Here is a 13,655-nt window from a genome sequence, read left to right as displayed (position 1 = left end):
GGCACGTCGAAACGATGGACCTGTGAGTCGTGGGAGCAATCCCTTAATACAGGTACACAGGGTGGGATGTTTTGAACGAGAGCCCAGGAGGGGAGGCTTAGCTGGTTGATCGTCTTAGGAATTTCCTCTCGCTGTCCTAGCTGAGTCTCCCTTCTGACATCCCAATTTGGGTTGGCCTCTGCGGGGTAGTGGTACCAGGTCAAGCAAATCTCGTAAGATTTGTATGCCGCGTGCTTCCGACGCGGTAGACCCTCGCCCGAGCCGAGGGTCAAGCCTTTAGTTCCGCTCTCCTTGAGCGTCAAACAGTGAAAAGATCGGTACTCCTTTCGAGGAGGTCGCCGCCTTAGATCAAAAAGGCTCCGACTCGCTGTGTGCGTCAGGGATGTCGTAGTAAACTTGAATTCCGGATCGCCAAAGTGTTTGAAAGCGAAGGAGTGAAAGACAGTGGGCTATGCCAACCTATTGGCGCCCAGAGTATTGGTGGTAATGTTTGATTACGCTATGCTACCCACACTACTCACTGTACGAAACTTGGAAATGTGCCCTTTAAATACTCTTGCATGTGATATGATGGAAGGTAATGGTGGTCAGATATGGTTTTTGCGTCCAAAATACATAAAATTTTCTTAGAAAAATTTTTCCTCCATTCAGATTGCCTATTGCGTTTCTTTCTTATATATTATGTAATCTTTAAATTTAAAATATCAATATTGACTATTATATAACCTTGTACTAATATTTTGAATTTGATATTAATCATGTTTATATTTCTTCTTTGATATAGTGCTTAAGCACCAAAAATGAAAGATGTACTTGAAATTATTCTTATGTTACATATAATAAAAATGACAACAAAAAAAGAATTGACAAATGACTGTCATTTCTCTATAACAAAACATTATCTGTGTTTCAAGGTACCATCTACAAGCACTAAGACACTTTTATGTCTTAGCTACGCAACCTAGATTACTGTTACCAAAAGATATTGATACGAAACAGTTTTGTTATGTAAATGTGCGATTGACTTTTGAATCAATATCTCAAAAGGAAGGACAGAAGATTATTTTAAAAGCACCTTGTCTTCTACCTCAATTAGATCGGTTGAATAAAATTGAAGTCGACGACGATAGATATTGGAGGATAATTTTTGAAAAAGGACGTAATTTCGACCAGCTCACAAAGATTCTTGAAGACAATTGTGTTTTAGATGTTAAACAAAGAGCTGGATGTCTATCCCGCGTAGAAGATCCACAAGTATGATTCATTTTTTTATAAATTATGTGATATAAAATTGAAATTCATAATTTTTTGAAGGTACTGTAAAAAATAAACTTATGTGTTCTCTTGCAAAATTTAAAGTAGCGATGTTACGTCCTGTCTTTTCGTTCCTCTGGTGACAGGGAACTCTTATCCGACTTTTTCTTAATTTTGTCGATCGCATAAAGTGCACTTGAAGTACACCTCACAGCCACGTACACCACATAAGTCGAGAGAGATTGATGGGAATTTTTAGATTTTTTAATTAATTTCTCTAGAAACTATTTCGGAGAAACAAAAGTTTATTCACTTCGCTTTTTTCATTATAAACGCCAGCTGATAATACTATTTGCTTCTGACTTTGTAACGTGTACGCTTTCTCTCATATTTTGTCTCTGACAATCTTCTTTTTTTCTTGTTCTCAAAAAGGAGCACCTCCCGAAAAACATCCGGACTCCCTAACAGTCCAATAGCGAAAATAGTATTGGCGCGACAATAAACGTCACCAACCAACCAGCTAATCAGTATGCTCTCCACACTGTAAAATACACCGCAATAAAATATGATTTCCCTTTTCATATGATTATTTTCATAATGACTCTCGAAAAGAGAGAGAGACAGACAGACAGAGAGATAGCAAATTTTTGATTTCATAGCAAATCCAAAAATTAAAGAGAGTTATTAGGTCGAAAACGGAGAGAGACAAGAGACGGAAAGAAACGAGAGACGGAGAAAGAGGAAGCATTTCTCCTCTATCGCGTCTCCGCAATTCTATACTCATAAAATGCCCATCGAGCGCTATTGTTCATATTTGGCAATTCAAGTCTAAGGCTTCAATACAGGACTTTTGATATATAGGCCTGAGCACTACAATAAATTGTAATTAACTAAAAAAATAGCTGAATACATGAATACATCAATGGATTTCTTAATGAAATCATAGAGTATAATCCTATCTAGTTAGTGTTCATCTCCTCTCTCTCACTCTCTCTCTCTCTCTCTCTTTATGCATACAGTGCCGGTCAGCCACTTTTACCCCCCCACGGGCAAAATCAGTCTAACTTCAAAGTTTTATATCTCTGGTAGAAATTAACGTACAGAGACGCGCGTGGGTGCGTTTGAAAGGTCTTTCGGAGAGCTTTCAAATGATATGACTCACGGTTGCCATCGATTGTTTTTTTAAATTTTGCAACAATTATGCAAAATTGAAAATTCTGAAATTTTTTTATTATTTTTGACAATTAGCCAATTTTGGAAAAAAAATCGTACGAAAATTTGAAGTACACCATTTTTTAGCTATTACCAAGCCCTATCTGAATCACTCACCAAAAATTTATTTTCGTCAAATATGACGCGCGCACGGGCATTTTTTCCTGGAAGTGACAGTTTTTTTCAACATTTTTTATCTCCGTCAAATTGTAACAATCGAAAAAAATTTATAGGAGAAAAAATGTTTGTTTTTTCACGTAGAATACTGCAATAATTTTTTTTTCGGTTTTTCGAAAAGTTTTTTTTTTCGGTTTTTTTCAATTTTTTTTTCTCACAGTCGGTACGCTAAAAAGATGAGAAACCACAAAAAAAAATTTTTTTCCACCCATTCAATAATACTACATAACAAGTATCGTAAATTACATCAAAAAAAAAATCTTTTTTTTTTCGACCTTGAAAAATAATTTAAACCGAAAAAAAAAATTTTTCGAAAAACCGAAAAAAAAATTATTGCAGTATTCTACGTGAAAAAACAAACATTTTTTCTCCTATAAATTTTTTTCGATTGTTACAATTTGACGGAGATAAAAAATGTTGAAAAAAACTGTCACTTCCAGGAAAAAATGCCCGTGCGCGCGACATATTTGACGAAAATAAATTTTTGATGAGTGATTCAAATAGGGCTTGGTAATAGCTAAAAAATGGTGTACTTCAAATTTTCGTACGATTTTTTTTCCAAAATTGGTTAATTGTCAAAAATAATAAAAAAATTTCAGAATTTTCAATTTTGCATAATTGTTGCAAAATTTAAAAAAACAATCGATGGCAACCGTGAGTCATATCATTTGAAAGCTTTCCGAAAGACCTTTCAAACGCACCCACGCGCGTCTCTGTACGTTAATTTCTACCAGAGATATAAAACTTTGAAGTTAGACTGATTTTGCCCGTGGGGGGGTAAAAGTGGCTGACCGGCACTGTATAAATAGGGATAAGCCTCTGTATTTCCTTTAGGCACGCTCATCTTTGTCCCTTTCTGTTCTTTATTGGCCTTTTTTACTCTGTAACAGAATTGTGTCATCATGGCGTTTTTGCTACCAATTTTTTAAGGGAAATAAGAGTAGCGCTTTCGCTCTCAGCAGTCGAAGAGGAAAGATAGGAAATAGATCCATAAGTAATTATATACACCGTTTATCAAATGCAAAATCTTATTCCCAACCATTAACAAAAAATGAATGAATAACCTCTATATAAATCTCCTATACTAATTATAAAAAGATCAAAAACGAATGTATGACTATTTATAAACTATAATGCTGCCAATCGGAATGTTCGTAGTCACTCACTCTTCCAAAAAAAACTGAGATGTTCTTACAAAGGCCGGTGAGAAGGAAGTGAACGACTAATTGCCGGAAAAGGCCTTCTCTCGGTCCTCAGCTCGCGCATACCTCCATCCCCACTTGACCTATTATTTTTAGGCGGCATACGACGTAACGCTTATCAGTAATGCGTTGCACACCTGCCTAGACTTGCATAGTGCGTGCACTCTCTCTCTCTCTCTCTCTCTCATTTTTTCTCGCTCCCATTATTAGAGCCCTAAGTCTTTTTGGCCGCTGCTCGGCAATCATCAACGCTAAAACAAAAGACCAAATGTTAGGTGCATTCTAAAATGCGCTCAACGTTGGCCATTATGCTTTGTCGAAAAAAAGGGAAGAGAAGGAGAGAGGTAGATGAAGAGGAAGCATACTGCTTGCTCCGTTACAACTCCATAACTTTTTTTTCTATTGCTAATTTTTAAATAAATTATTTACGTCAATCATTTTTTAAGATTTCAATGTCTTTATTAATAATATTTTTCACAAACAATGCATTTGAATACTTCTTCTTTATTAGTTAGTCTTAATAAATATAAAAGCTTACGTTCACAACTGTCACGTGCATTGTTTTATTGAAATTTTAGAACTCAAATAATAAATAAAAGCTTGGGGCCTGGAATCGCTCGGTCGATAGGGCGATGGACTCGTACCTCGTAGGCCCTAGAGCGATTCCTAGTTCTTGCTGATTGATACAAGCACCACTGAAAAAAGTTTCGTGTGCTTTGTTCTCAAACACATTGCAAGCCTCTGTCGCTGATTAGCACTGATGGAGCATAAATAGAGTGACGCTAAACAAAATAAAAAAAAACAATAAATAAATAAAAGTTTATTCGGATCCATTGCCAACCAATACATAATATAATGACGATGATCAGTTTTCTGTAATATTTTTTAAACGGCGACTTAGCGTGCAAAACGCGCAGAGGAGCAGAGCACCTTGGTATATATTCGAGGAATATTCAAAAAGTAAGGTGACTTTTCAATTCACGCGAGCTAGGTACATTAAAGTTTTTAATTTTTGTTGTAGTTGTGGTGGTACATTCGCCACGATTATATATTCACAATTTTGACTATATAGCATGTGTCGTTTTTCTGGCAGAGGCGTCAGAGGTTAGAAGTGTTGGGTGTACTCGGCGATTTTCTTTTATCGAAATGAACAAAGTAAAGAGTTTGCATTTAGTTTTGTGTAAAAAATGGAATCCAGTGCTTTAAAGCTCTTAAAATGTTGACAATTGTATACGGTGAGTCTACTCTGTGTAAGAAAAATGTGTAAAAGTAATATAAGCTGTTTCAAGAAGGCCGAGAGAATGTTGAAGACGAATCTCTCCCTGGACGTCCCAGACATAACAACAGATGAAATCGTTGAAGCAGTGAAAGAAAATGTATTTAAAAATCGTTGAATCACCATCAGAAAAGTTGTAGAAGTTGTTGGCAAGTCGGTTAGCTCATGTTATGATATTCTTTCGGACATGTTTAGACATGAGACGTGTGTCAGCGAAATTCGTTCCAAAATTGCTTAATTTTGATCAAAAGAACCGTTGCATGACCATCGCTCAGGAGATATTGTATGATGTTGTGACGAGAGCAGGCCGTGTGCCGGTCTCTCGTCTGCGTTCTCCCTCCTCCACTCGGCAAGGCGTGTTGGCCAACGTTAGGCGCATTAAAGTATGCGCCTAACACTTGGTCTTTTTGTTTCAGCGCCAAGGACGGGCCAGCGCAGTTGAGCGCTAGAAAAAGTTGAGGACCGCGGAGAGAGAGTGAGAAAAAGAGAGAGAGCGAGAGAGAGTATTAGGCGCATGCAGGGATTGGCAGGCGCGCAACGCGTGACCGATAAGCGGCGCGTCGCGTGCCGCCTAACTAATAGGTCAAGGTAGGGAGAGGAGCGAGCGCCGCTGAGCGGCGGCAAGACGAGCGCAAGAATAAGTGCGTGTATGAGTCGAAGCCTAGTCCTACTAGAGTGCAGGAGTCCAAGCCCAGTCCTGCTAAAGTGCAGAGAGTGCAGTTTGGGATAGCTGGAAGGAAGGTCAACCCTATCGGCAACAGCTTTGTCTGCGACCGCAGCTAGCCCCACCTGCAAGGAGAGTCAACGTCGCCTGCGGATACCTGGTCAGCGATAGCCACCACCAGCTAGCAACGATCTAACCAGGGACGACGACCGGTACTTCCTGCGGCAGCACATCGCTCAGGATCCACGACGTTGCCAGGAGCGGTGAATAAAGGTCAAGCCTTCTTTTCTTTTCTCTCTCTACACTCTCTCTCTGGTGATGCGACGACCGGTGCGCGTTGAATAGGATAGCCAGGCATCCACGTGCCGGCTATCTAAAGGTTCGCGTTTAAGTTTAATTTGTAGTAGTGTAAGTTGCGACCGGCGAATTGTCCAGGCGCCCACGTGCCGGGCAATTTATCCGGTATAGGTTCGTGTAGTTTAAGTAAGTTTGTAATAAATTAAGTGCGCGATTAGGTATTAAGACGAAATGCGAAATATTCATTTGTGAATACTATGAGTAATTTACTATTCTATTATGTAGTTGGTTAGTTAGTGATTAGACTTTGTTATGCGCACGTATGTTTAGTTTGAACAATGATTAATAATAATAAGTTGTAAGTGAGATTTGATTTCTGTCTTTATATAATTTATTTATCAACCTCTCCTCGTTCTTCTCCCTCAATTGTCATGAGCGAAAGTGCCTCACTTACACCGCAAAGAATTGGTAACAAAGGAAGAGTGATTCTTGTCACATGGCATCCCTTGTGAGTCTGGCAATTGAGAGACAAATGAGAAAAATGGTTTAATGGTGAATTTTTGAAATAACGGTTGACTGATTTTCTTTGTGAACTAAGGGCAAAAGAGTGCGCGAAAAAGAATTTTGAGTTTTCGGTATTTTGAATTCTTTGTTAGTGCTGGCCAGTGACCTTTCTTAGTAGCGGTTTCGAATGACAATGGTGCGTCATTGAGTCGCTTTGACGCTAGACGACTGCATTCTTTCCTCGCTTTAGATTTTCTTTATTTTAAGAATATTACTAAACTGCCTATCCAAAAATTACGGTAAGTAAATTTTGATAAATTATAATTTCTTTCCTTAGGCGTAAGCAAGGCGATTTCTTGCCGGCTTATAGCTTGGAAAGAAATTAGTTAGTAAGGTATCAGGTTACACGGACCAGTCGAGACTTGCTTAGCCCCATAAGCTCGCGTCGTAGTCAAGTTACGGATTTTCATTTTTAGAAATAACAATGTCGCTAGCGTGTAGAGATAAAATAGTCTTGCGCAGAATATTACGCGATGCGCATGCGAAAAAATTAAAACGCAAAATTGATTCCACAGAACCGGCTGTTCTGTTGGAATTAATGCGCTATCGCGAACTTAGCTTACACGGTGATCTTGAGGAGTTACAAACCCGGTATTTTCGATATATGCTGTTAAGAGAGCGGCCAGATTTGCAGCCACCGTTGCACTCGGGCGATTTTGCGTCAGGCCGAATCCCGGAAAAGCTGTACGACGAACAGCAAGAAACGACGGTAAGTAGTGCGCGGAACGCGAACCTGGGCGATGAATTCGCGGTAGCTGCAGCACCTGTCGCGGCCGAATTATCATGTGAACAAGAGCAGGTACACAAGCAAGAGCAAGTATTGCCGCTTCTTATGAACAAATTCGACCGCCGGGCGAAAATGCAGTCGCGCTCGGTAATAACGACGTGTTACCGATGGCGGCTCGCTCGCCGTCGGACAGCAGGACCAAACGCGCACGCGAACAAGTCGCGCAAAACCAAGGCAAGCGTAGCACTAGCGCGATAAGTCAGATTTGGGGAGCCCTCACAGCAGTACCGCGTTGGATATATAGACGAGAAGTGCGGCAAGGTGTTACAGACGGCACGAATACAGTATTTAGAGTTGAAAGAGAGGCGATGCACAGTAGAGCGGTTCAGGCCGAACAGCAGGCTTCATTGCCGCCTCAGGCCAAGCCGTTCGGCGACCGCGAGACGCTAAATGCGCCAGCGGTTGCGACTGAGCCATCGGCCCACGCGAATGCATCAAACAATAGAGCAGGTAGTACATTTCTCTATGCCAATTCAAGTAGATCGGCGAGCACGAAATATCACGCGCCTAGAGTAAGTTCATGGATTGAAGACTGGGAGCGCGAGGTACGGGTAGCTACTAGAGAGGAAGCGGAAATACCAGCTACATTAGGTGAAGGTTCGATTATTAGCGAGAAAAGCGTAATGAGCATAAGGCGACCTAAACAAAAGCAGGTGAGACAGGTAGAAAATATCAGTGGAAGCGACACTAGCTCGAGTCTATCGGATACTGATAGTTGCAACACCTATAAAGTTAAATCGCCGCGGAAAACTAAGCACGTAAGAGCGGAAAGACCAAGCAAAAAGAGTGCTCCTCCAAGAATCAAGTATATAAATGGTATACCTGCGGATGGAGTAAGCGCGCTCAATGCCTGGTCTCTCCGTTTTTCCGGTAAGGATAGTACTAACGCACTAAGTTTTCTATCAGGTTTGAGTGATTGCCAGCGCTATTATGGCATCTCGGATGAAGAGATGCTGATAGCAATAGGCACTGCATTCCGCGATAAGGCGCGTCCGTGGTACGAGGTTAATCGCGATATGTGGAGGACGCTGAAAGACTTGAAAAAGAGTTTTTCTAGCGAATTCTGTCGACGATTGAACAGAGAACAACTTTACGGCGAATTGCGTCAAAGAACACAGGGCGAAAATGAGAAAATTACGGACTATATCGCGGATTTTCAGACGATTTTACGCCGTTTTGATCTGCCCGATTCGGTGAGACGCCAGTTAGCTATGATTATAGAGGGTCTACATCCAAGATATAAGCGATATCTTGAAACTAAGACCTTCTCGGATCCAAATAGTTTTAAAGTAGCGGGTATGGCGCTCGAAAATCACATGGCCAGTTGGAAAAGGTGGCAAAAGCCGCCCACGGCTGACGTAACGCTAATTCCGGAATCCGCGTACACAGAGACAAAGAAGTCACCCGGTAAGCAAAAATCGGTCGAAACTATTGACGGTTTAAACGACGCGAATGACGAGGTCTTAATAGTCGAATTTCCTAAAAAGAAAGCGCAGCAGCAGAACAAAAAACTAGGTAAAAAGGGCAAGAAGCAGAACGGTGAAATTGCCGTGGCTATTGCCGATAGGCAACAGCCACAGGCAAGAAACCAGCTTGCGAACGAAGCCGCGCCTGCTCATCAGAGCGCGTAGGCTTCGTTGGCCTCGGCTGCAGGTGTAGCCCCTAGTCTGGTCCCGCAGCAGCGCAATCAAGGAGGTAGCAACTTAAATAGGCCATTCACGGGGGCTTGCTTCAATTGTAACGCGGTGGGACATAGGAGGGCGCAATGCCCGATAGCTCAGGTTAATCCGCGGGTAGTTTGTTATAAATGCCGACAACCTGGGTATTACGCTAATAACTGTCCAACGCGAAGTTCAGAGCCGACATTATATTGTCAGGTTTTTTGGGACAATCGGCTACGCTTATAGAGATTGCCCCACTTGTAATCAAGTGAAGCAGGGAACCCTCAGCGCGGGAGCCGTCGACCGCTCGACGACTCCTGCCTAAGATGGATTGAGCGGGCCATTGAGGTAGAGAAAGTGCTTCGCGCAAAGAGCGAAGCCATCGTAGAAGAAAGGAATAGAGTTGAGGCAAAATGGGAAGGCGAGAAGAAGGCAGGAACTGCCAGTTCTGCGCCACCTCTCTTAGACGAGGTAATAGGAGAATATTTGCAAGTCAAGGCTAAGGTCAAGCGTGCAGTATTTGTAGAATATGAGGATCCGGAAAAAGGGAGTAAGGAAATCGTTGAGTTTAAAAATGTGTTTAAAGGCGAGTTTAGTCGTTCGACATTGAAAGAAGTCCAGGCGCAGAGTGACGAGGGCGTAAATTTCCCTAGTAGAATCAGCAATGAACCCGAAGAGGCAAATAAACGTGATCCGTTACAGCAGGACGCGGAAAGTCCTCAAAAAGGTCGACACACTATCACGCGAAAAATTTTGCCCGATAAGGATATGCATGATCCGATAGGGTTTAATAAATTTTGTGCGATAGTTAGCTCGCCTGAGAAGTGCCCAGTGAGGCAAAATGAGTTGCCATCGTTGCGCACGAACACGAATGAGGCAGGTTCGAATATTTCGCCCACGGTTGGGCAGGCTTCGGAAAAGGCCGTTGCTTTAGGAAATCAGGGTGAATCTGTGAAAGAATCTGTTGGTAAGGAAACGAGCTGAGGCGCTGCGCTCCCGTCGGAGCGGGCTGCGACAAAGGTCATGGTCACGCGCGATAGAAGTGGGCTTGTTGATAGCAGGGTTTTGTTGTTTGGACGTTCGGTCGTCGGTGCCGACGCACCTTCCGTTTTGGTGAGGGGAGGGTCTGAGTGGAACTCAGAAATCCCGAAGAAAACGGCAGATAAACAGATGCAGCGTTAATCGCAGTAATAGAGAATAGGTTCTTTATTAAGGTCGACATATGCGGGCAAGTCTATACAGCGCTACTAGATTCAGGTGCCCAGGTATCGGTAGTAGGACCGAATCTTGGTTTACGTTTCAAGGACCGGTTAAAGGCGCCTACGATTTTTGTACAGGGCATCTTAGGCGAGAAGCCGCAAACGTGGGGCGACTTGAAGTTAAGTATTGAAATTGGCGGTAGGACGAATTGGTTTATTGCGACGGTAGTATCTACGCTTAAGCACGACTTGATTTTAGGAGCCAACTTTTGGATAGCGTGGAATATAAATATTAGCTACGGTAATCGCGCTTGGCGGGCAGGTGACAAAGGCGATTGGTATCCGTTAGCAGAGCAGAATAGTAACGAGATAGTTGTTTTTGCGGAATGCGCAGGTTTAAGCAGCTACGAGGAGGCTCAACGAGAGACTATCTTGACGCTCGTTCGCCGGATTGTCCCGGAGCCTGGGGAATCTCCGGCGGTTACAAAAGTTATCGAGCACGTCATAGATGTAGACGATGCGCGTCCGATAAAAACGCCGTTACGCCGAATGTCGCCTCCTATATTAGCATTCACGCAGGAAGAAACCATGCGGCTATGGAAGGCGAAAATAATTAGGCCATCGAACAGTCAATGGAGTAGTGCGCCGGTAATCGTACGTAAACAGGACGGCGGCTATAGGTTCTGTCTCGATTTTAGACCAGTAAATAAGGTGACGAAGGTGGACGCGTATCCGATGCCTAGCATTGACGCTATCTTAGACAGGTTGCGCGGAGCAGTCTACCTGTCGAAAATAGATCTGCGAGCGGCGTTTTGGCAAATTCCGCTTTCAGAGAATAGCAAACAATATACGGCGTTCGCGGTCCCAGGTCTTGGTTTATGGGAGTTTGAGCGAATGCCGTTTGGTTTGGTAAATGCGCCGGCTACTTTCACGCGCCTCATGGACGCACTCTTCGGTCCAGAGTATGAGCCGCACGTTTTCTGGTATATTGACGATCTGCTAGTAGTTAGCGCAGATTTTAACAGCCACGTGATCTGGCTAGAGAAAGTGTTGAAGCGCTTAGTAAGCGTTGGCTTAGAAATCAACTTAGAAAGATTAGATTTCTTCTGTACCGAGGTAACTTACTTAGGGTACAGATTAGATAGTGAGGGTCTGCGTCCGGAAGATGACAAGATGAAGCCGATAGTAGATTATCCTGCGCCGAATAACGTAGCTCAATTACGCCGATTCCTAGGTATGATAGGGTGGTATGCGCGTTTTATCGAACACGAGAGTGAGATAAAGGTCCCGTTGACCAAACTCATCCTAATGGACCAGCCATGGGAATGGAAGGAAGAACAGCAAGTTGCATTTGAGAGGCTAAAGCGCGCATTAACGGACGCGCCGGTACTCGCGCGCCCTGATTTTATGCGCCCCTTTCACTTGCACTGCAATGGCTCTTCCTTCGCAGTTGGCGCGTGTTTGGTCCAGGTATTCGACGACGGCGAGCATCCCATATGCTACGCCAGTCGGATGCTGAACGCGCACGAGCGAAATTACACGGTGAGCGAAATCGAGTTTTTGGCAGTACTTTTTGCAGTAAAAAAGTTTAGGCCTTATATAGAAGGCTCACACTTTGTCATCGTTACGGATTATAGTGCGCTCACTAGGATTCTTAATAAACGCGAACTTACGGGTCAATTGGAAAGATGGGTACTAGAATTTCAGCAGTTAGATTGTGAAATAGTACATATAAAGGGAGCGCTGCACCATGTGTCGGACGCACTTTCGCGAGAATTTGAGGACGAACTCGAGATTTGCGCATTTGATAAGATACAGGATGCTTGGTATCTACAACGCGTGAAAGACGTTCTTCAAAGACCGAAGAAATTCAAGAATTGGAGAGTAGAGAATAACGTCCTGTATCGGTTCATGCTCGATCCGATAACTAATCGCGAGGAATGCTGGCGCATGGTGGTGCCACTGGAGTACCAAGAAAGGGTGTTGAGAGACGCTCATTGCGAGCCATTCTCTGGACATTTCGGCCGTGAAAAGACTTACGATCGAATTGTTCGTGAGTATTACTGGCCAGGAGTGTGGTATGATGTGAGGACGTTCGTAGATAAGTGCTCTCAATGTCAGAAGTACAAGGTAGTCCAGCAGGCACCCCAAGGTCTAATGGGTAAACGCGTGGTAGAAAGACCACGGGCCGTAGTAGCGACTGACGTCGTAGAGCTGCCCCGTAGCAAAAATAGGTTTAAATACCTGGTGGTTTTTCAAGACTTATTTACTAAGTGGGTCGAGCTAAAACCACTACGATCGGCGGACGGCCCTGCTCTTGTTGCCGCGCTTGAGGAGTTAATCCTGTTCAGGTGGGAAACTCCGGAATATATCATTAGTGATAATGCGAAGGCATATAGGAGCAAAGTATTTCAAGACAGGTTGCGAGAATATGGTATCGAACATATATTTTGTCCTGCGTATCATCAGCAAAGTGACCCGGTTGAGCGCGTAAATCGTACGCTAAAAACGATGATAGCGATGTTTGTAGATGCCGATCACAGGAGCTGGGATAGGTATTTGCATGAACTTCGTCATGCTATCAATACGGCGACTCAGGCGTCTACAAAAGTATCGCCGGCGTTTCTAAACTTTGGTAGGGATCCGCGCCCGGTAAAGAGTTTAAGGCGCGAGATCAAGGCAAAGGCCTATTGTTAAGATAGATACGAAGGCGTGGGAAGATAGGCTATCACGTTTAAATGCATTACGCGACTTGGTAGCTAGACATATTGATGAAGCTCAGGAAAAGCAAAAGAAACACTACGATAAGGGTAGGCGTCAGGTACTTTTTCAGGTAGGTGATTTGGTTTTGCGCAAAGTGCATACGCTTTCGAGCGCAGCGGATGGTAAAAACGCGAAACTTGATCCGAAATTTGATAGACCGTTTGAAATTATTTCAGTATTTTCACCCGAGATCTACGAGCTAACGACGAACAATAAGCATCGTACGGCTAGGGTACACGTCTCGGAAATTAAGCGATATATACCAACGCGTAAGGTAAATAAATAGTTTGCAAAATAGGACAGGTGTAATAACTGAATTATTCTGTTTTAAGGTACAAGAGGTTCATCGACGTCAGGTGATGATGGCTGAAACCGAGAAGTCGGGCCGCATCGCTCAAGTCGCCGAGGCCCAAACATTTATAGGCGACGTGACCGCATCGGTGATCTCGACGGGAATTACTGGGGCGATGGAGGTAGACCGAGCGTCGGAGTCTGCCGCCCGGTTCTCGGGCCTTGGGTAGGCGACCTCCTTTGACGTCGAGGTTGCCTCCTGTGTTTCACAGTTGGCACAGGCGTCGGTTGGCGGGGACAGTGACGGG

At 43.3% G+C, this 13,655-nt stretch overlaps 1 protein-coding gene across 4 annotated transcripts in view; it reads left to right on the top strand.

Annotated features, from left to right (window-relative positions):
- LOC131675389 (anaphase-promoting complex subunit 1) overlaps nt 1-13,655 on the top strand; it is an 896,320-nt gene that overhangs the window by 713,505 nt on the left and 169,160 nt on the right. For all 4 annotated transcript variants that reach the window (XM_058954365.1, XM_058954368.1, XM_058954359.1 and 1 more), the window contains one exon: nt 915-1,254. In XM_058954365.1, coding sequence (XP_058810348.1) covers nt 915-1,254 — 340 coding nt within the window. The remainder of the gene's footprint in view (nt 1-914; nt 1,255-13,655) is intronic.

The sequence above is a fragment of the Phymastichus coffea genome, unplaced genomic scaffold, assembly GCF_024137745.1.
Source record: "Phymastichus coffea isolate CEN01 unplaced genomic scaffold, Cenicafe_Pcof_1.1 PCOF00001, whole genome shotgun sequence".
NCBI lineage: Eukaryota > Metazoa > Arthropoda > Insecta > Hymenoptera > Eulophidae > Phymastichus > Phymastichus coffea.
This window is presented reverse-complemented; position numbering and strand designations above follow the sequence as displayed.